The sequence below is a fragment of the Erithacus rubecula genome (genome assembly GCF_903797595.1).
Source record: "Erithacus rubecula genome assembly, chromosome: 6".
In the NCBI taxonomy this organism is placed as follows: domain Eukaryota; kingdom Metazoa; phylum Chordata; class Aves; order Passeriformes; family Muscicapidae; genus Erithacus; species Erithacus rubecula.
In genome coordinates this window covers 6,413,189-6,427,776 of record NC_136688.1, presented here as the reverse complement: position 1 = coordinate 6,427,776, position 14,588 = coordinate 6,413,189, and the positions used below count along the sequence as shown (strand labels likewise).

Here is a 14,588-nt window from a genome sequence, read left to right as displayed (position 1 = left end):
ACATAGTTTTCAGATCAATTTTGTTTCATCACTTAATAAGCTTAAAGAATCTTGAACACAGGTCAAAAATTCCCTACTTGAAACTGTATGAATCAACAAAATCTTGACAGGCGAGTGAAAAAAATAACAAAAATATGATCATAGAATAAAACATGATCAAATAATAACATAAACTGGCTGGACTGATGTCTCTTTTTTTTTTTTTTTTTTTTTTTTTTAATCTATTTAGTATCTGGAGAGGCTCTATGTGTGTTCAAAGATAATTTTTTTTTTTTTTTTAAATGAGAAGTCAAAGTTTACAAGTCAACTTTGTGTATATATACCCAGTAGATGCCTTTAGGAGAGATATTCACACAAACCTGTCTTACAGGTTTTATATATCTATCTTCATTTACTTTATTTATTTCTGCATATTTGTATGCATTCCCTACATTAAATATTTCTTTCCTGTGTTTGTCACACCCTGATACATCTCTTTCGATACTTCTATAAAACTTTGCTAATCAAGCACTCTTTGAAAAGCATCACTGTAATCTTTATTTTTTCCATTTTTAACAGAAATGTACGCCCAAGCATCTTAATCCAGAGCTAAGTGTTCTCAGGCTGGAACTCCATGCAGAAAAGGTGCCTATTTTCTGATTTCCCCAGGATAGAGCAGTTACCTAAAGAGGATCCTCTCCCCAGGGGTCCACTGAGAGGGCTGGGGATGCCACTCTTGTTCGTCACTGTCACTGGACTGCTTTTGCTGGCTGGGAAGAGATTCTGTGTTGGAGATGTCGGGGACTTGACAGGTTCAGCTGTTTTGGGCCGGGCTGAGAGGTTCAGTGGCTGAGCTGCTTCATCCTGCCAGAGTTTAATGTAAATAACCATTAGGAAAAGACAAATGAAGGCATCATTTTGCAAGCAGCAGTTGCTTTACACCTCGAAGACAATACCACATTCTGCAGCAATAATAACAAAAGAAGCTAATTATCTGCCTCCTTTAAGATTCAACGAAAGGAAACCTCATTAATTTCTCTGTGTTATGCTTCTTATTTACATTAACTATGTGACTGGATCGTTCTTTTTGCCAAATTAAAATTTGAATTAGCTCACATTACAGCTTTATTTCCTAATGTGTTTTCAGAGATCTAAATTAACCTAGGGCATTTACAAAGAATTATTTAAAATTTCCAGCAGCTCAGTAATGCCTTTACACTGGTTCTATTCTAAAAGTTCCTGGCACTATAAAAATAAGTTATGTAGCTTATTTTTAAATGTATTAGAAATTAAGGAATCAGAAGTACTACTATGAAAGAATCACTTGGAAATCCTGACAGCTCTTTGGCCCACATTTAGAACTGCTGCTAGCTTATACATTCCATGCATCTAATTCAGAGTGCATGTTTTGTTTAGTGAAATAATCTATGCTGGCTCCTCATAACAGGAGAAAAGAATTTTGCAGAATTCAAATTCCTCTGGTATTAGGGTAGTGAATACATACTATAAGCACTTTAAAATATTTTTTTATTTTCTTCTACTTAATTTTGTTAACTTTACGATATTTTACTACTAAAATGCCAAGTTTTTGGCACATTTATGCAAAAATCAAAACTATTTTCTACATAACTGCTTTCTGCTGCTTGTTTGATGTTTCTGTATTATTCTCATATTCTGTACTTATTTCTGCTGCATTTAATCTTTAGAATATCTGCATATTTTATTTGCATTAAGACAAGGAACATTTTTAAGGGTGTGTAAATCTAGTATCAGCACCTTTATATTATTTGATACTTTTCATTTGCAACTGTGGAAGAAACTCTCTCTGACATATGTCTTGCTTCTGTGCTGTAGAATAGGTCCATTTAAAAATACCTCAACTTTTTGAAGAAGAATTATTCAAGCAATTAATTTCTTTGATAAGTATAAACATTTGCAGTGCGACCTTCCTCCCTTTTTTTGAGCTTGTTCCTTCCACTTAATACATTAAGCAAGACAGAGCAATTGGAAAACTGTGAAATGGTGATTTTCTGTCATTAAAGAGCCCAGTAAGACAGATCTCTCATTTAAAATATGCCCAGAGTAGAGTTATGCTGGATGTAAGAGATTGTTCATATTTTAAAACACTGCACTGATCATTTTGAAGCTTAGAATTACGTCAAAATACAATAATACATCACATTATCTCATCTTTTCCATTCTCCTTACTGTCAAGCAGTGATTTAGCAGAATACATGTGGTCACACAGAATGCATTAAACAGGATAAAGTAACAAACAGGTATTTATAATGCCATCATATTATCAGCCTTAAACTTTTCCTATAAAACTGCATGACATTTCCATTCTTCCTGGCCTTGGAGTGTGCACAAACCCCACACCCTTTCAGGGTCCAGGTGGGAGCAGAAGCTCAAAGGTACAAGGATCTGAGTCCATTTTGGTGCTTTGTGGCCACACTTGGATGTGACCTCTTTTCTTGCAAAGGTACAAGGTGGCTTCCACAAACTTTTCCAAGAGTTCAGAGCCCCATTTAGACTATGAAGTTTGCCAGGCTAGGTACTGTAAACACGTGCACATATGAATCAATTATAATGTTCAATTTTTAAATACTTTTCCATTTAGTACTGATATGATAATGAAAGAACTCTAAACACTGCCAAAACTTGTTTGTTTGTATTACACGGACAGCATTGTGATTTCTGCAAGGCAACTAAAAAACTGGAAAACATTGTGGACACTGACTTAAGGAAAACCTATCATTACTTCTTGAAAGATCTGACTTCCATAAAAGAATTACACTAGTTCTATAAATAATGCTTGTAGTTTATACAAACTGCTTTAAAACAGAGACGATATAGAGGATTTGTTAAGCAATGCACGACCATCAAAATTGTCACAGTTAACAAAGATAACAATCTGCAGAGACTGCCTTCATACTAATAATTTCTTCATTACCTATTAGTATTTGTCCACACAAAGCACTTGCAGCTCATCTTTAACATTCTGAAGGCAGTAGTGTGCTTAATAAAAATAATCATTAAAAGACTTCAATTTTATTAACATCTACTTTAGTCCATTCAAGTTACATTATACAGGGAAACCCCCAGGAATTTGCATGTGGTCAATTTTGTAATAGGACTCAGCTGGCCACAAACCTGGAACAGTACTGGCCTTGGTTCAAGAAGATATGTGCTTGAATTTAACCAGGGAAAATTTGATTCATACAGTAAAGGTTTGGTTTGGTGTAGGTCCATTTGGCTCGCTCACTCCCAGAATTACTTTTTCACATTAAAGTAGTCAGTAGTATATTCTCAGTGCCATAAATCACTGGTGTTAGGTATCACTACACTATGGCAACTTTGCTGGAACAGTTGTTCTTTGCTTTTGGTGGCTTCTGTATTGACCGTAGCAAACTCTGCGCCTGCGGTAAATTTCCCTGACTGCTCTCAAACCTGGCGTTGGATTACAAGAGGTAAAATATTAGACTAATACACATCTCCAGCTAAGTAAAGTGAATGCTTTGCTAAATAAATGTTAGATCTGGCCATAATGGAATAGTTTTTATTTATTAGTACTCTCAGCCTAGCTAAAAAGTGTCATGGAAATTTATCAGCCCAGGCAGAAATATCTACTCCCCCACACTTTAGCACGATGATTGATGATAATGAAAAAACAAATGATATTTTACTCTCACGTCAAAAATATGGGGGAAAGAAAAAGAAAAAAAAAAAGAGAAACCACTACCTCAAGAGAGTAAAATCTCAGGCTGCTCAGAAGCTAAGGAGTGTTTGCCTGTAAGGTGTTAGCAGCCAGCACAAAAACCCCAACACATTCTCTCTTTCTCCACCTTTAGATTTATTTTAACTGTTTAGCATTTATACCTCTATCATTCAAATAGGTAAAACATCTGAACATTGATTTTTTGGGGTGGGGTTTTTTTGGGTTTTTTTTTTTTTTTTTCATTTTGGAGTAAATTGTTGCTGAGCATGTTTCTGATTCTCATGAAACCCCCGACCACCCCAGGGGAGCACCAGGCAGTCCCAAAGACCCAAAGGCTGCTCCAGGGGTTTCACAGGGAGCACAGCACCCATTCCAGGCTCCTGGCAAATGCCATGTTGGAGCTGCCTGGTCCCAGGCTGGTGAGAATAAGCAGCCATGAGCTCTCAGCAATGGTGCAAAACCAGCGAGGAGCAGCGTGGCTGTCAGCAGCTGTGTGAAATCAGCAAAAGTCAAATCAATCTGCAGCCACACAATGTTTTCCCCAGAGCCCTGACTTACATATTATTTTTACAGGAGGCTGTTCCAAAATTGTAGAATTAAGTACAGCTAAGAGGTTTGTAAAATAATTAGAAGCTGTACAGTCTCTCTCCTACCCTAACAATATAAGCCAGTGCCATGTTTTAAGATAATCAAGAGTTCAATGTGAAACAATTCATGCAATGGATGCCATTTATCTGTGTTAGCAGATTACAAACTGAAATCTTGAAAATATCACATTTTACTAATGAATCTGTTGTGCTGCCTCTGGTAGCAGAGGGAGGCCAGGTATTTTTGGAAACAAGTGAATGCTTTCACTTCCCCTCTCTATACTGCTAATACAGCACTAAAATGGAACTTTTTATTTGAATATTGAAGAACTGGACGGTGGTTCAGCTTCCAACTGTAAAACAATTACAGAGATCATTTCCTTTTACTGTCCTTTTACTGAGACAACATCAGCTTTTTTCTTTACTGAAAAATACCTTAACTTGAGTTACCGGGCTGGTCCCTCTCTTCTCATTTTTCATCCCAGTGGGTGAAAGTGCCCCTGTTGTATTTGGTGGCTGTGGAGTAGATGGCATTTTGGCTCCAGGAGAAACTTGCATGCTTGCCAGCTGAGCTGCATACAGTTGCTGGAAGACAAGAAGATATACATATAGTCCTACAATATTCCTAAAGAAAGAAGCTATAAAAATACTTTTTTTCTTCTCTTAAAAGTTCTTTTTCAGCTCTTGTTTGTGGCTTCCCTTCCTGCTATTTGCAAAAAGAGAAAAAAATAAAGTCTGGAAAACTCCCAAACACCAATATCTTTTTTCTTCATTTGACTTTTGCTGATTTTTCTTGATTTTTTTTTTTCCTTCTTGCTAATAATGGTCATGGTGTTGAGCAAAAAATTATACTGTGCTGAATATTAAAATCAAAATTGGCAAAATTACAAGGCTATTTATGAAAAGGAGGTATAAGCCTCTGTCAGAAACAATAATAATCTAGGTCTTTGTGTTCTTAGTAAGAAATAAACCACTAATTCCAGAAACTTCACTGGGAGCTGCCACAAGAACAGTTTCCTACCAAAAGGAGAAATTAAAATAGCTAAAAAGGTATGTCTCCATCTCTCTGTACAGTGATATATCTTCTACAAATATTAATAATTAATCTAGGCCTTAAAAGTACAAAAAAAAACCCAACCAAAAATAAAACCTCAAAAAAACTCTAGAGAAAGTTTTCAAAAGTTTAACTGAAACATAGACTTTTATATTAAAATAAACAATCCCAACCAATAAAAAGTGTTTACTGAACAAACCCAATTTGGTCCAACTTTTTTCCAGTGATAAAACTTAAAGCCTCACCTTGAATTAGAGTCATGAATAATTCTTCTGCCATGAACAGGGAAGATCCTAATCCCTGTTCTACACATAGATCTACATAAACTTTGCCTTATTAGTGAGAAAAAAAGCCAGGTGGTTTGTATGTAATTTCCAACATTACTATCATTCAGATGGACAAATAAAAAAAATTACAGTAATCAAAAGCAGACCTTTCAGCACATGTAATTAAATGAAAGCTTAATAAAGAATAATTTGCTAGAGCCAGATGTGCTTATGTCATAATTGTTGCTTTCTTTGGAACAATTTTTCTAGTATAACAAGCCTCCACAGAAATGAAAGTTTCACAATACTGTAAGTTCAGTGACTCAGTGGCGAGACAAACGTGGGAGGGAGGGGCAGAGTCACAGCTCCGGGTGACAAATGAAAACTATTGTTTGTTTTTTTGTTCCCACCCCTTCTCAGTACCACCCAGGAGCTACAAAAGGATCACAGATTAGTGTTTTGAAATTAGTAGTGTTTAAATATTTTGGCTAAGATGCCAGGTTTTTTTCCTATGTTAGAGGAAAAAGACTGGAAATAGAAAAAAATTCCCAGCTATTTGTGACATCCTGGAGAAGGAAAATTAAGCCTTTCATACAACAGTAGGTGGTTTTTTTTCCCCTACTAATGCGATATTATCCCTTTTAGAATATTCTTGGGGTCAACCTTTGCTTGGTTAATAGGATGATCTGCTTAAATGAGAGTCAAAAGCACATTTCACAAACTTTTGAAATCCTGCACATTCTCAGCTCAGGAATAATCAGGCACTGCACTGTGAAAGAGATAGCACAATAAAATTGAATGCAATTTAAAATCCAACAATTATAAAGGCTTTCTCAGCATTCCGTCTGTTTGTTTATAAATACTTTTCCTTTATTTTTAACCAATTTAACTTCTTCAACTATCTGAAGAAGATTACTTGCACCTTGCTAAAAAAAGACTAAAACTTTATTACAGTATTGTGTGTTGCACTTTCAAGACTTTGAAAGAAATTCTGTGTAAAAATAAACTCAGATTTATCAACTAAAATTCAAAATAATTTCCTTCTCAGTTAAGCCATCACGGCACAAGAATGTTGGGTATCAGTTACTCTTTCTAAAGTATTCCATTTTTTTATACAAGATAAAGCTTGATTGTCAATTGTGGCAACTAAAATAGTGTGGTGGTTTGACCTAGGCTGGCTGCTAGCATTCTCTTCCTCTCCCATTTCTGCAGGATGGGGGAGAAAATAAGATGGAATAATTCAAGGATCAAGATAAAGATAGGAAGATGTCTCACCTGTTACCTTCACAAGCCAAAAACAAACAAAGAAACAAAAAAAAAAAAAAAAAAAAAAAAAAAAAAAAAAAAACCACAACAAAACAAACAAAAAAACCCCACCAAACTTGGCAGAAGAATTTATTTATTCTAATTTGCAGAGCAGGACTTGCTGGTCACCTGGGTCCCACCAGGACCAGCAACAGAAACACCCACAGCATGTTGAGATTTAACATCAAGAAAAGTGGGCTGTTCCACTCACTATCTAGGAAACTGATTGATTTTGGAAGTGCAAACAGGAAAACTAGAATAAAATTAGAATTTTTCACCACTCCCCCCCAGGGTGTTGAGGGCTGTATTGGCTGCACTGCAAGTCCTGTCAGGGAGAAATGTTTCTAAGGGAAGAGAGAATAAAAGAAATTTTGTCATTTATATATCAGTATATGTATATAAATCATGACTGGGTTATTCCAAGGTCTTAGTACTGGCTTTAGCCTGCCATTTCTATACATTTATTTTAAAACATAAGAGCAAATGTATAAATAAGTAACAGTAATTGGCTTTCTGCTTTGCTTAAAACAAAGCTGTTCTACAAGCAAGTAGAAATACTGCAAGAATTCACACCAGCACTAGCAACATTGCTGTGTGGACTGGAAAGCTGTATAAGTTTTAAATACCAGTTTGCATGGGGAGCTAGCCAGTGTGGAAAAATATGTGCTTGCCACCACTGCAGTGGGGGAAAAAAAAAAAAAAAAAAAAAAAGATATTTTTGCAAATACCACTGCTGTGGCTTAAAACAGCAATTTAGGACCTCACATCGAGATGGTCAGATTGTGAAGCTTTTATTTGCAAGATTGAGGAGAGGAATAAAACCCAAACATTGAATTAATGTTGACTGTTGGTTTTTAAAGCAAAATTTTCAATTGAATTTTTTCAACCCAAATTCTTACCTACAAACTATTTCACAAGTTAAAAATTAAAATACCTTAAACAGTGAAACATATCTTATTTTTGTCTATTACATAAAGAGAAGAGTATTTTATAATGCTAACCACTGACTCAGGAGTCTCTTGGTTAAAAATTAGATATTAAAAACCATCAAGTATTCATGATTGTTTTAAGAAGCTTTAAAATGTATAGCATGGTTTTTATTTTTTTCTCAGAGGTCACAAAGTTAGATTCTTACCATCCAGTTCCCAGCATCTAAATAAAAATAATGCTGATTTTTAATTTCTCAGTGCTCCTGAAATAGTTAAAATTTTTCAAGTCCAGCTCACTTATGGTATATAAACAAGGATGCAGCTTTGCAGTTTTCAGGACCAGGCTTCTTCTAAAGTCAGATTTGACACCCAAGGGTGGGATTTTGAAAAGCCACAAGTCTCAGGGCAATGGCAAGTCAAGTCTCACATTTAAGCACCTATGGCCTTACAGGCCTACAGACTTAAAGACTTGTTACTAAAACTTTATTCCAGCTGTAACCAACTAAAAATTTGAGGGAAATTTATGAAAGTTGGAGGTCACTATGAATCTGAATGATGTCCATCTATCTAAAAAATATTCCAACAAAAGGAGAGTGCTGTACTCAGCATGTGTACAGAACAGCACAAGCACACACTGATTTTTTTACCTGGGAATGGCAGAGTTCACACAAAGCCTTTGATAGAGCTTAGAGCCATAACCAGTCAAGAAGACTTGAATAACAAACAAAAATAATAATCCTGTTGTGATGGTGTTTTCTGCTGCAGAAATTGCCTAGAGAATCTGATGAATTATTTCACTTTTCTTATAAAAAGCATCATCCACGATCCAGAATTTATCTAAAAAGCTATGAACTAATAATAGACCATCTTGATTGATCCAAATGGTAAAACCTTTTCTAATGCCATCTAAGTTTCAAAATGTCTTTGTGAGATCATTTCATAACACAGAAGCATAATTGCCTTCACTGCCAGTATTCTATTCATGCCTTGCCAGAAGACAAAGGCCTTAGGCTCACACATTACTTTCAAAAGTTTTTCATCTCAAACATGTTTCTCTCAAACATTTTCTCATCTAGTTTTTTTCAGCTAGCTTTCAATAACCAAAACTCCTTAATTGGCTCAAGTCCTTTTCCCTATGATTTTTCTCTTGCACAAAGGTCTGTGACATTCCTGGACACATTCTCTGCTGAATGACACTCAGCATGGCAAATAAGAACAGAGCAAAGCTTTCTATGCACTGGATGTGTTTCCTTTTTTTTGCAGCAGGAATATTCATTCTTATATCTCAGGCTGCATCGTCTGTGTCTAAAAGAACAAATAAGAGTAAAGAATTTTGAGAATTAAATGTTACAGAAGTGGTACATGGTGAAGAAATAGAATGGGCCACAAAATCATAGAACCACTAAAGCTGAAACCACCTCTGAGATCATCAATTCCAACCATTAGCCTTGCTCTGCCATGTTCACCCACTAAACCATGTCCCCAAAGTGCCACATCCACATCACAACCCTTTTACCAGGGGCTTGTCAAGGACAGACTCTAGGGAAAAATTGGTTTTGAGAAGATACTTCAATAAAGAGTTAGTGAGAGGGAGCTTCTTTAGATGTGCAACCTCAGGGAGGAAATGGAGAGACCAGTTGCACTCATATATACAGGAACAGAAGGGCAAGGGCTGGAGAATTTCAGCTGACTCTGTGTGAGGGAGCATTTGGTCACAGCTGTGGGGATAGAATTCAGATGTTATTTTTGCCGCAGAATCCTGAAGAAACATAGGAAAGCCGTGTGTGAAATATGGAGATTAAAAAAAAAAAGAGTGGCTGCAATACTCAGTGGAGCAGATAATCAAAGTGTGGGTGATGAGGGCTGCCCAGCACAATAAACTGCAATGGGTGTACTTGGAAGATGCACCACAAAGATTTTCTGTAGAAGGTGGCTTGATTGAAGTAGAAAGAAGAGATCTGTTCTAGAAACTTTCACCCTTTTATTTTTTTTTTCTTGGGAAAAATGCTAAATTTTATGAACCCTGATTAATTCTGAAGTCTCTCATTACTAAAAATGGAAGCCCTATGTTACATCTTCAACAAATACATTTGCTACAGTAAATGAAACTGAACAATAAAGCTACTGAGAATCAAGTGAGAATCCTTATTTGTCAGCATTTTAAATGAATTGTGCAAAGCTGAAATATCTTATTTATAGAGATGAAAGTTCAGCTATTTAGACAATGAGTAATTTGGTTTCTAAAGATGAAAAACTCTAAGGAGTGACTGCAAGTGCTGTTGAAATCCTGCACTACAAGAGGTAATGCAGTTATTTTTTCCCTAGTATATTTAGTAAGTGGTGTTGCAAAGCTATAATACTAGAATTTTCCTTCTGAGTACATAATATGCAATAATAATACTTAGAACTATTTGATGACAAAGGGTTTTTACAAGTTCACCAAAACCAGCAACATCTTTACCATTTCCAGCACACATTTCTGAAAGGAAGCTACTGCAAACAAAAAAATCACACCTTCAGTGGGACTGACTGTTTCTAATTATTGGTGTAGTGATGTTTGAAAAAAATTTAATGTCAAACAGATTAAAAGAAAGACAGTTTCAGTTTGAAAAAGTTTTTCTTTTGTTTGGAGGAAGAACAGATTAGTGTTCACACCCATGTTGTGTGTGCCACAGATAATAACTATGGAAATAAAGTTTAAATGCTGACCTGAGCCCGGAGTCACTGGTATAACCCTCAGCACTTCAGGAAAGGCAACATTTTCAGAAAGCAGTGTAGAAGCTTGAATATCCTACTCCAAAACTTCAGATACATCCTAATCTAAGTGCAAGAATTTCTTCTAAAGTAATGTTAATTGTACTCATTCCTTCCCATTTTTGTATATAAATATCTTTTTTTTTTTTTTTTTTGTAGTGACATGTCTTTTGCACCAAATACATTGTGGCTAACACTGCAGTTAAGTGCTTTGCTACACCACCAAGGTAAGAAATTAGATTATAGGCTTATGTATATATATATATTTAAAAAAATAAAAAAAAAATCCCCACCACCCAGAAGGATTGCTTTTCTCTTTTTTAAAATATTCTTCCCATGTAGCTGCTCAGAATGAAAGGTAGCCTTACAGAAAACAACATCCAGCATCACAAGACAGCCTAAGTAACCCATCAGCAGCTTAACCATGTGACAGACCCAGGGGCAACTCGAAGGCAGCCACAGCCTGTGGAGTCTGCCAAGGAGCCAGATGCCATCACCAGAAAAACACCTTCCAAGGCTCAGCATCTGTGTCCTAGCAGAGCTCCCCACACAAAAGGAGGTGGAGGAATAGGAGGAAAAGAAGGAAAGGTGAACATAAAATTGTAAAGGAATTGTGCATATACATGAAAGCAACACTTAAACACAAGTTGAATTTAAAAATTTAAAACTTGAGAAAACGAAAGCTTTAGCTGAAAAAACCAAGATCCCTTCAAAACTTCATATTTTAAATCAAAAGTGTATATTTCCTTTTGTTCCCGTTATCTGTTCAAACAGTGCATTTTATAAATTTATGCTGATGAAAGTTAGATGTCTTGGAAGCATTTCTTCAGTTTTCTAAGAAAAATGCTAACAAAGCAAAATAAGATGAGTTTTACAGACCTTTTAGGACTGTGGGCCAGACTAATTTTCACGTGTGCCACCACACAGATAACAAATAGCTTAGTATTTAAGAACCAAAAAGTATGCATCATCTTAACTCAGAATTTTATGCTGAACAACTGAGACTTATTTGGCTCTACATGGGTATATCTGAAAAGGCATTGATCAAGTACAGCTACATGAAATTGGAATAATAATTATGGGGAAAGTGTCTAATTTAGAAGACTGATAAATAAAAAGTAATAATTATTGAGCATACTTCTGTTTCTTTACAGAATCCAAGTGCCATAAAGATGTGCATAGTCTGCCTGTAACAGCACCATTTTTTATTTCCCTGCTCTCTCAAGTCTAACATGTCCATAGTGGACACAACATTCCGATTTTAAACAGATCACTCTCCTGCAGAGCCTGCTCAGCATTAGAGTGTGAATATTCTCTACATCTTTCCCTAATACACCAAACACCTCTGCAAAAAGGCATTGAGGTGCAGCACAAACAGGCTGCTAATGAATTATCATAACTAATGTCATAATAACAAAGATTGTTGCTGTGATTATTTATGCGCTTGCTGACTAATGCGCTCTCCGATTTATTAAAACCCAATATGTGCAAACAAACTAACTGTATTTGTGAAAATACAAATAATACATTTTGTAGTCACAGGCGGAGTCAGAGGTGTTCAGTTTTACTTTTACATTCATCTGTGCATTGAAAAATATTCTTTCTTACCTAAATAATTATTTCACCAGTTATTCATATTCATTCACTTCAGAGCTTTTGGCTAGTTTGTTGTTTGGGGGTTTTAGTTGTTTTTTTTTAAACTATTAACACCAGTCATTTCAGTGTCTGTCAGTTGTTATTGTATATTATGTCAAAGGAAATTTTTATGTGGCCCTAAATTTCTCTCAGTTCCTGTCTGCTTAGGAGAGACACATGTCTATATTGCTTTAATCTCGAACAGCAAAGTAACAGTTCCCTAATTTCACCACTGAATGTCTGCCGGTCACAACTCCTTTCACTGACCACAAATTCTTTGTACTGGTTCAGAAAAAAGAAAAAAAATCACTCTCATCTCTTCTGCTGCCCTGCTGTGGCTAATGGCCAGCCCAAACCGAAAATAAAAGATTCTCTCCACATTTCAGATACTGCAGCACGTATTGTTGTACTACTGCAAAATAACAGCTTTATTTTGTTAAAAGGGCCTAACTTTAAGTGGACCATGGAATATTTATGGCTCTCAGTAGTCCTTTGAAAGAGTTATCTTATGTTTTTATGCCGATCATGGGTCAGAGGTTCAAATCAGCACTTCTTTCTGTCACTCCTTATATGTTTTACTATAATTTACAGCTCAGCAAGAGGACTCATAAAACAAAAGTGTCTATTTTACTTCAGCAACTAATTCTAGCTAATCAAAGCTTTCCAGCAAAACAACCCAGCATGAAACTCTGCGTGGAAAATATGCAGAGAACAAAGCGTTTTGTCAAATAACACATCTCATGATGTAAACACATATGTCTCTTATAGGAAATTTTATCGCTTCCACATTATCGGCGCACAAAAGGAGCATTCTTGTTGCAGACCTGGTGCGACTGTGGAGCCATCGTCATTGGAAACAAGAGCCTGATTAGGTTCCCACACAGATATGAATAGATTTTCTTTTTTTAGTGTAATGCTGCCTTTCTTATTTCTTAAACAGACTAGTAATTGTGGCTGTAAAAACAGTGGATTGTGTTTGGACGACATTTGTTTCTTCATATTTTTTTTAGCTACCCAATGACACCAATTATCCCATATGGTTGTCCTCTTCTGGAAAGTCTGAGTTAATCCACAGCTGTGAAGATGAAGACGCACCCAGCAGGCTCTAAATCTGGTGGGTCTCTTGTCTGTTAATAAAGTCCACAGTCTGCTGGACAGATGTTAAGAGGATCTGTACAATAAGTCAGTGACAAAGACCCACACTTCTTCTGAGGAAAATAATTAGCTAAAACATACCTATTCTTCTTAATTTTACATTTCTTGCTTCATTTTTGGAGAAGAAAATTTGCCTTACTTCATAGAGGAGCCTTGCAGCACATACAACAGGTCCTGCTCAAAATATGAATGGACTAACAAACCACATTGGCATGTGTACTGAAGAAATGATGGATCTTTTTGTCCATGACCTATTCCTTCATGCTGTGGTTCCTGCACTATTATTTTAAGTTTGGGTTCATTCATCATAATATGGTGGGAGCCCAAATAGGTATTGTCAGCTAGAAAATATCTACTTAAATTTATAATGTGAGGGGAAATGCAAACTGAAGATAAAATTAACATTTTACTAGCTTTTTGTCAAAAATTAACATTGCCTTTTATAAAATAAAGGAATTACAGATAATACTTTTCCCCAAGGGCCATGCTGATGTTCTGGGGGAAAAACAAACTAACTAACTAGCCAAAACTCCAAAGCAAACCAAAAAACAACAAGAAGCAGCCTCATAAAGACAAAAAAACAAAACAGCCTACCCAAACCAAAAAAAAACACCAAAAAACAAAACCACCCAAAACACGAGGAAAGAATGTGGAATGAGAAGACACCTGCAGCAAGACCCATGTTTAGAGCCTTACTCACTTTTTCCTATCACCACCTTTTTCTCTCCATGGCTAGACAGCACAGACATCCAACCCCAAAGTCCCTCTCTGTCACAGTCATGTAAATTTGGAGAAATGCTACAGGCTTAAACACATGCACCAGTGCAATAAAGAACTTACTTGCCTTCAGGCATATGTGCATTAAGGTGCTCTTAGGATTCTGTTTCGTTTGCAAACTGTATTTCTTGTTCTTTTGACCTCCTCCTGCTTTGACACAATGGATTAGAAATGGCCATCAAAACAGCTCTCCCTGCTTTGCTCAACATCTCTCAGGCAGGCATCATCCCTGAGATCGTGCCCCTCAGAAATCAAATGGCTTTGATTTCATTGAATTATGACATTTAAATACAATCTCTCAGCAACTGCCTGTTCAAAACCTATTTACTGTAAAGCTGTGGAAAAAGCCAAGAAATAATGCTTAGAGCTCAAATAAATTAGCAATCACTGCAAGTGGCTAAGACAATGTACATAATTTGGCACCTGGCA

The 14,588-nt window shown here is 36.1% G+C and overlaps 1 protein-coding gene across 11 annotated transcripts in view; it reads right to left on the bottom strand.

Annotated features, from left to right (window-relative positions):
- The window catches only part of SOX6 (SRY-box transcription factor 6), a 369,092-nt gene that overhangs the window by 60,943 nt on the left and 293,561 nt on the right, over nucleotides 1–14,588 (bottom strand). For 9 of the 11 annotated variants that reach the window (XM_079307926.1, XM_079307922.1, XM_079307921.1 and 6 more), the window contains 2 exons: nucleotides 4,720–4,869; nucleotides 663–843 (listed from right to left, as the gene is read on the bottom strand). In XM_079307926.1, the coding sequence (XP_079164052.1) occupies nucleotides 663–843; nucleotides 4,720–4,869 (331 nt within the window). The remainder of the gene's footprint in view (nucleotides 1–662; nucleotides 844–4,719; nucleotides 4,870–14,588) is intronic. The other 2 variants (XM_079307919.1, XM_079307918.1) reach the window with 1 other exon arrangement.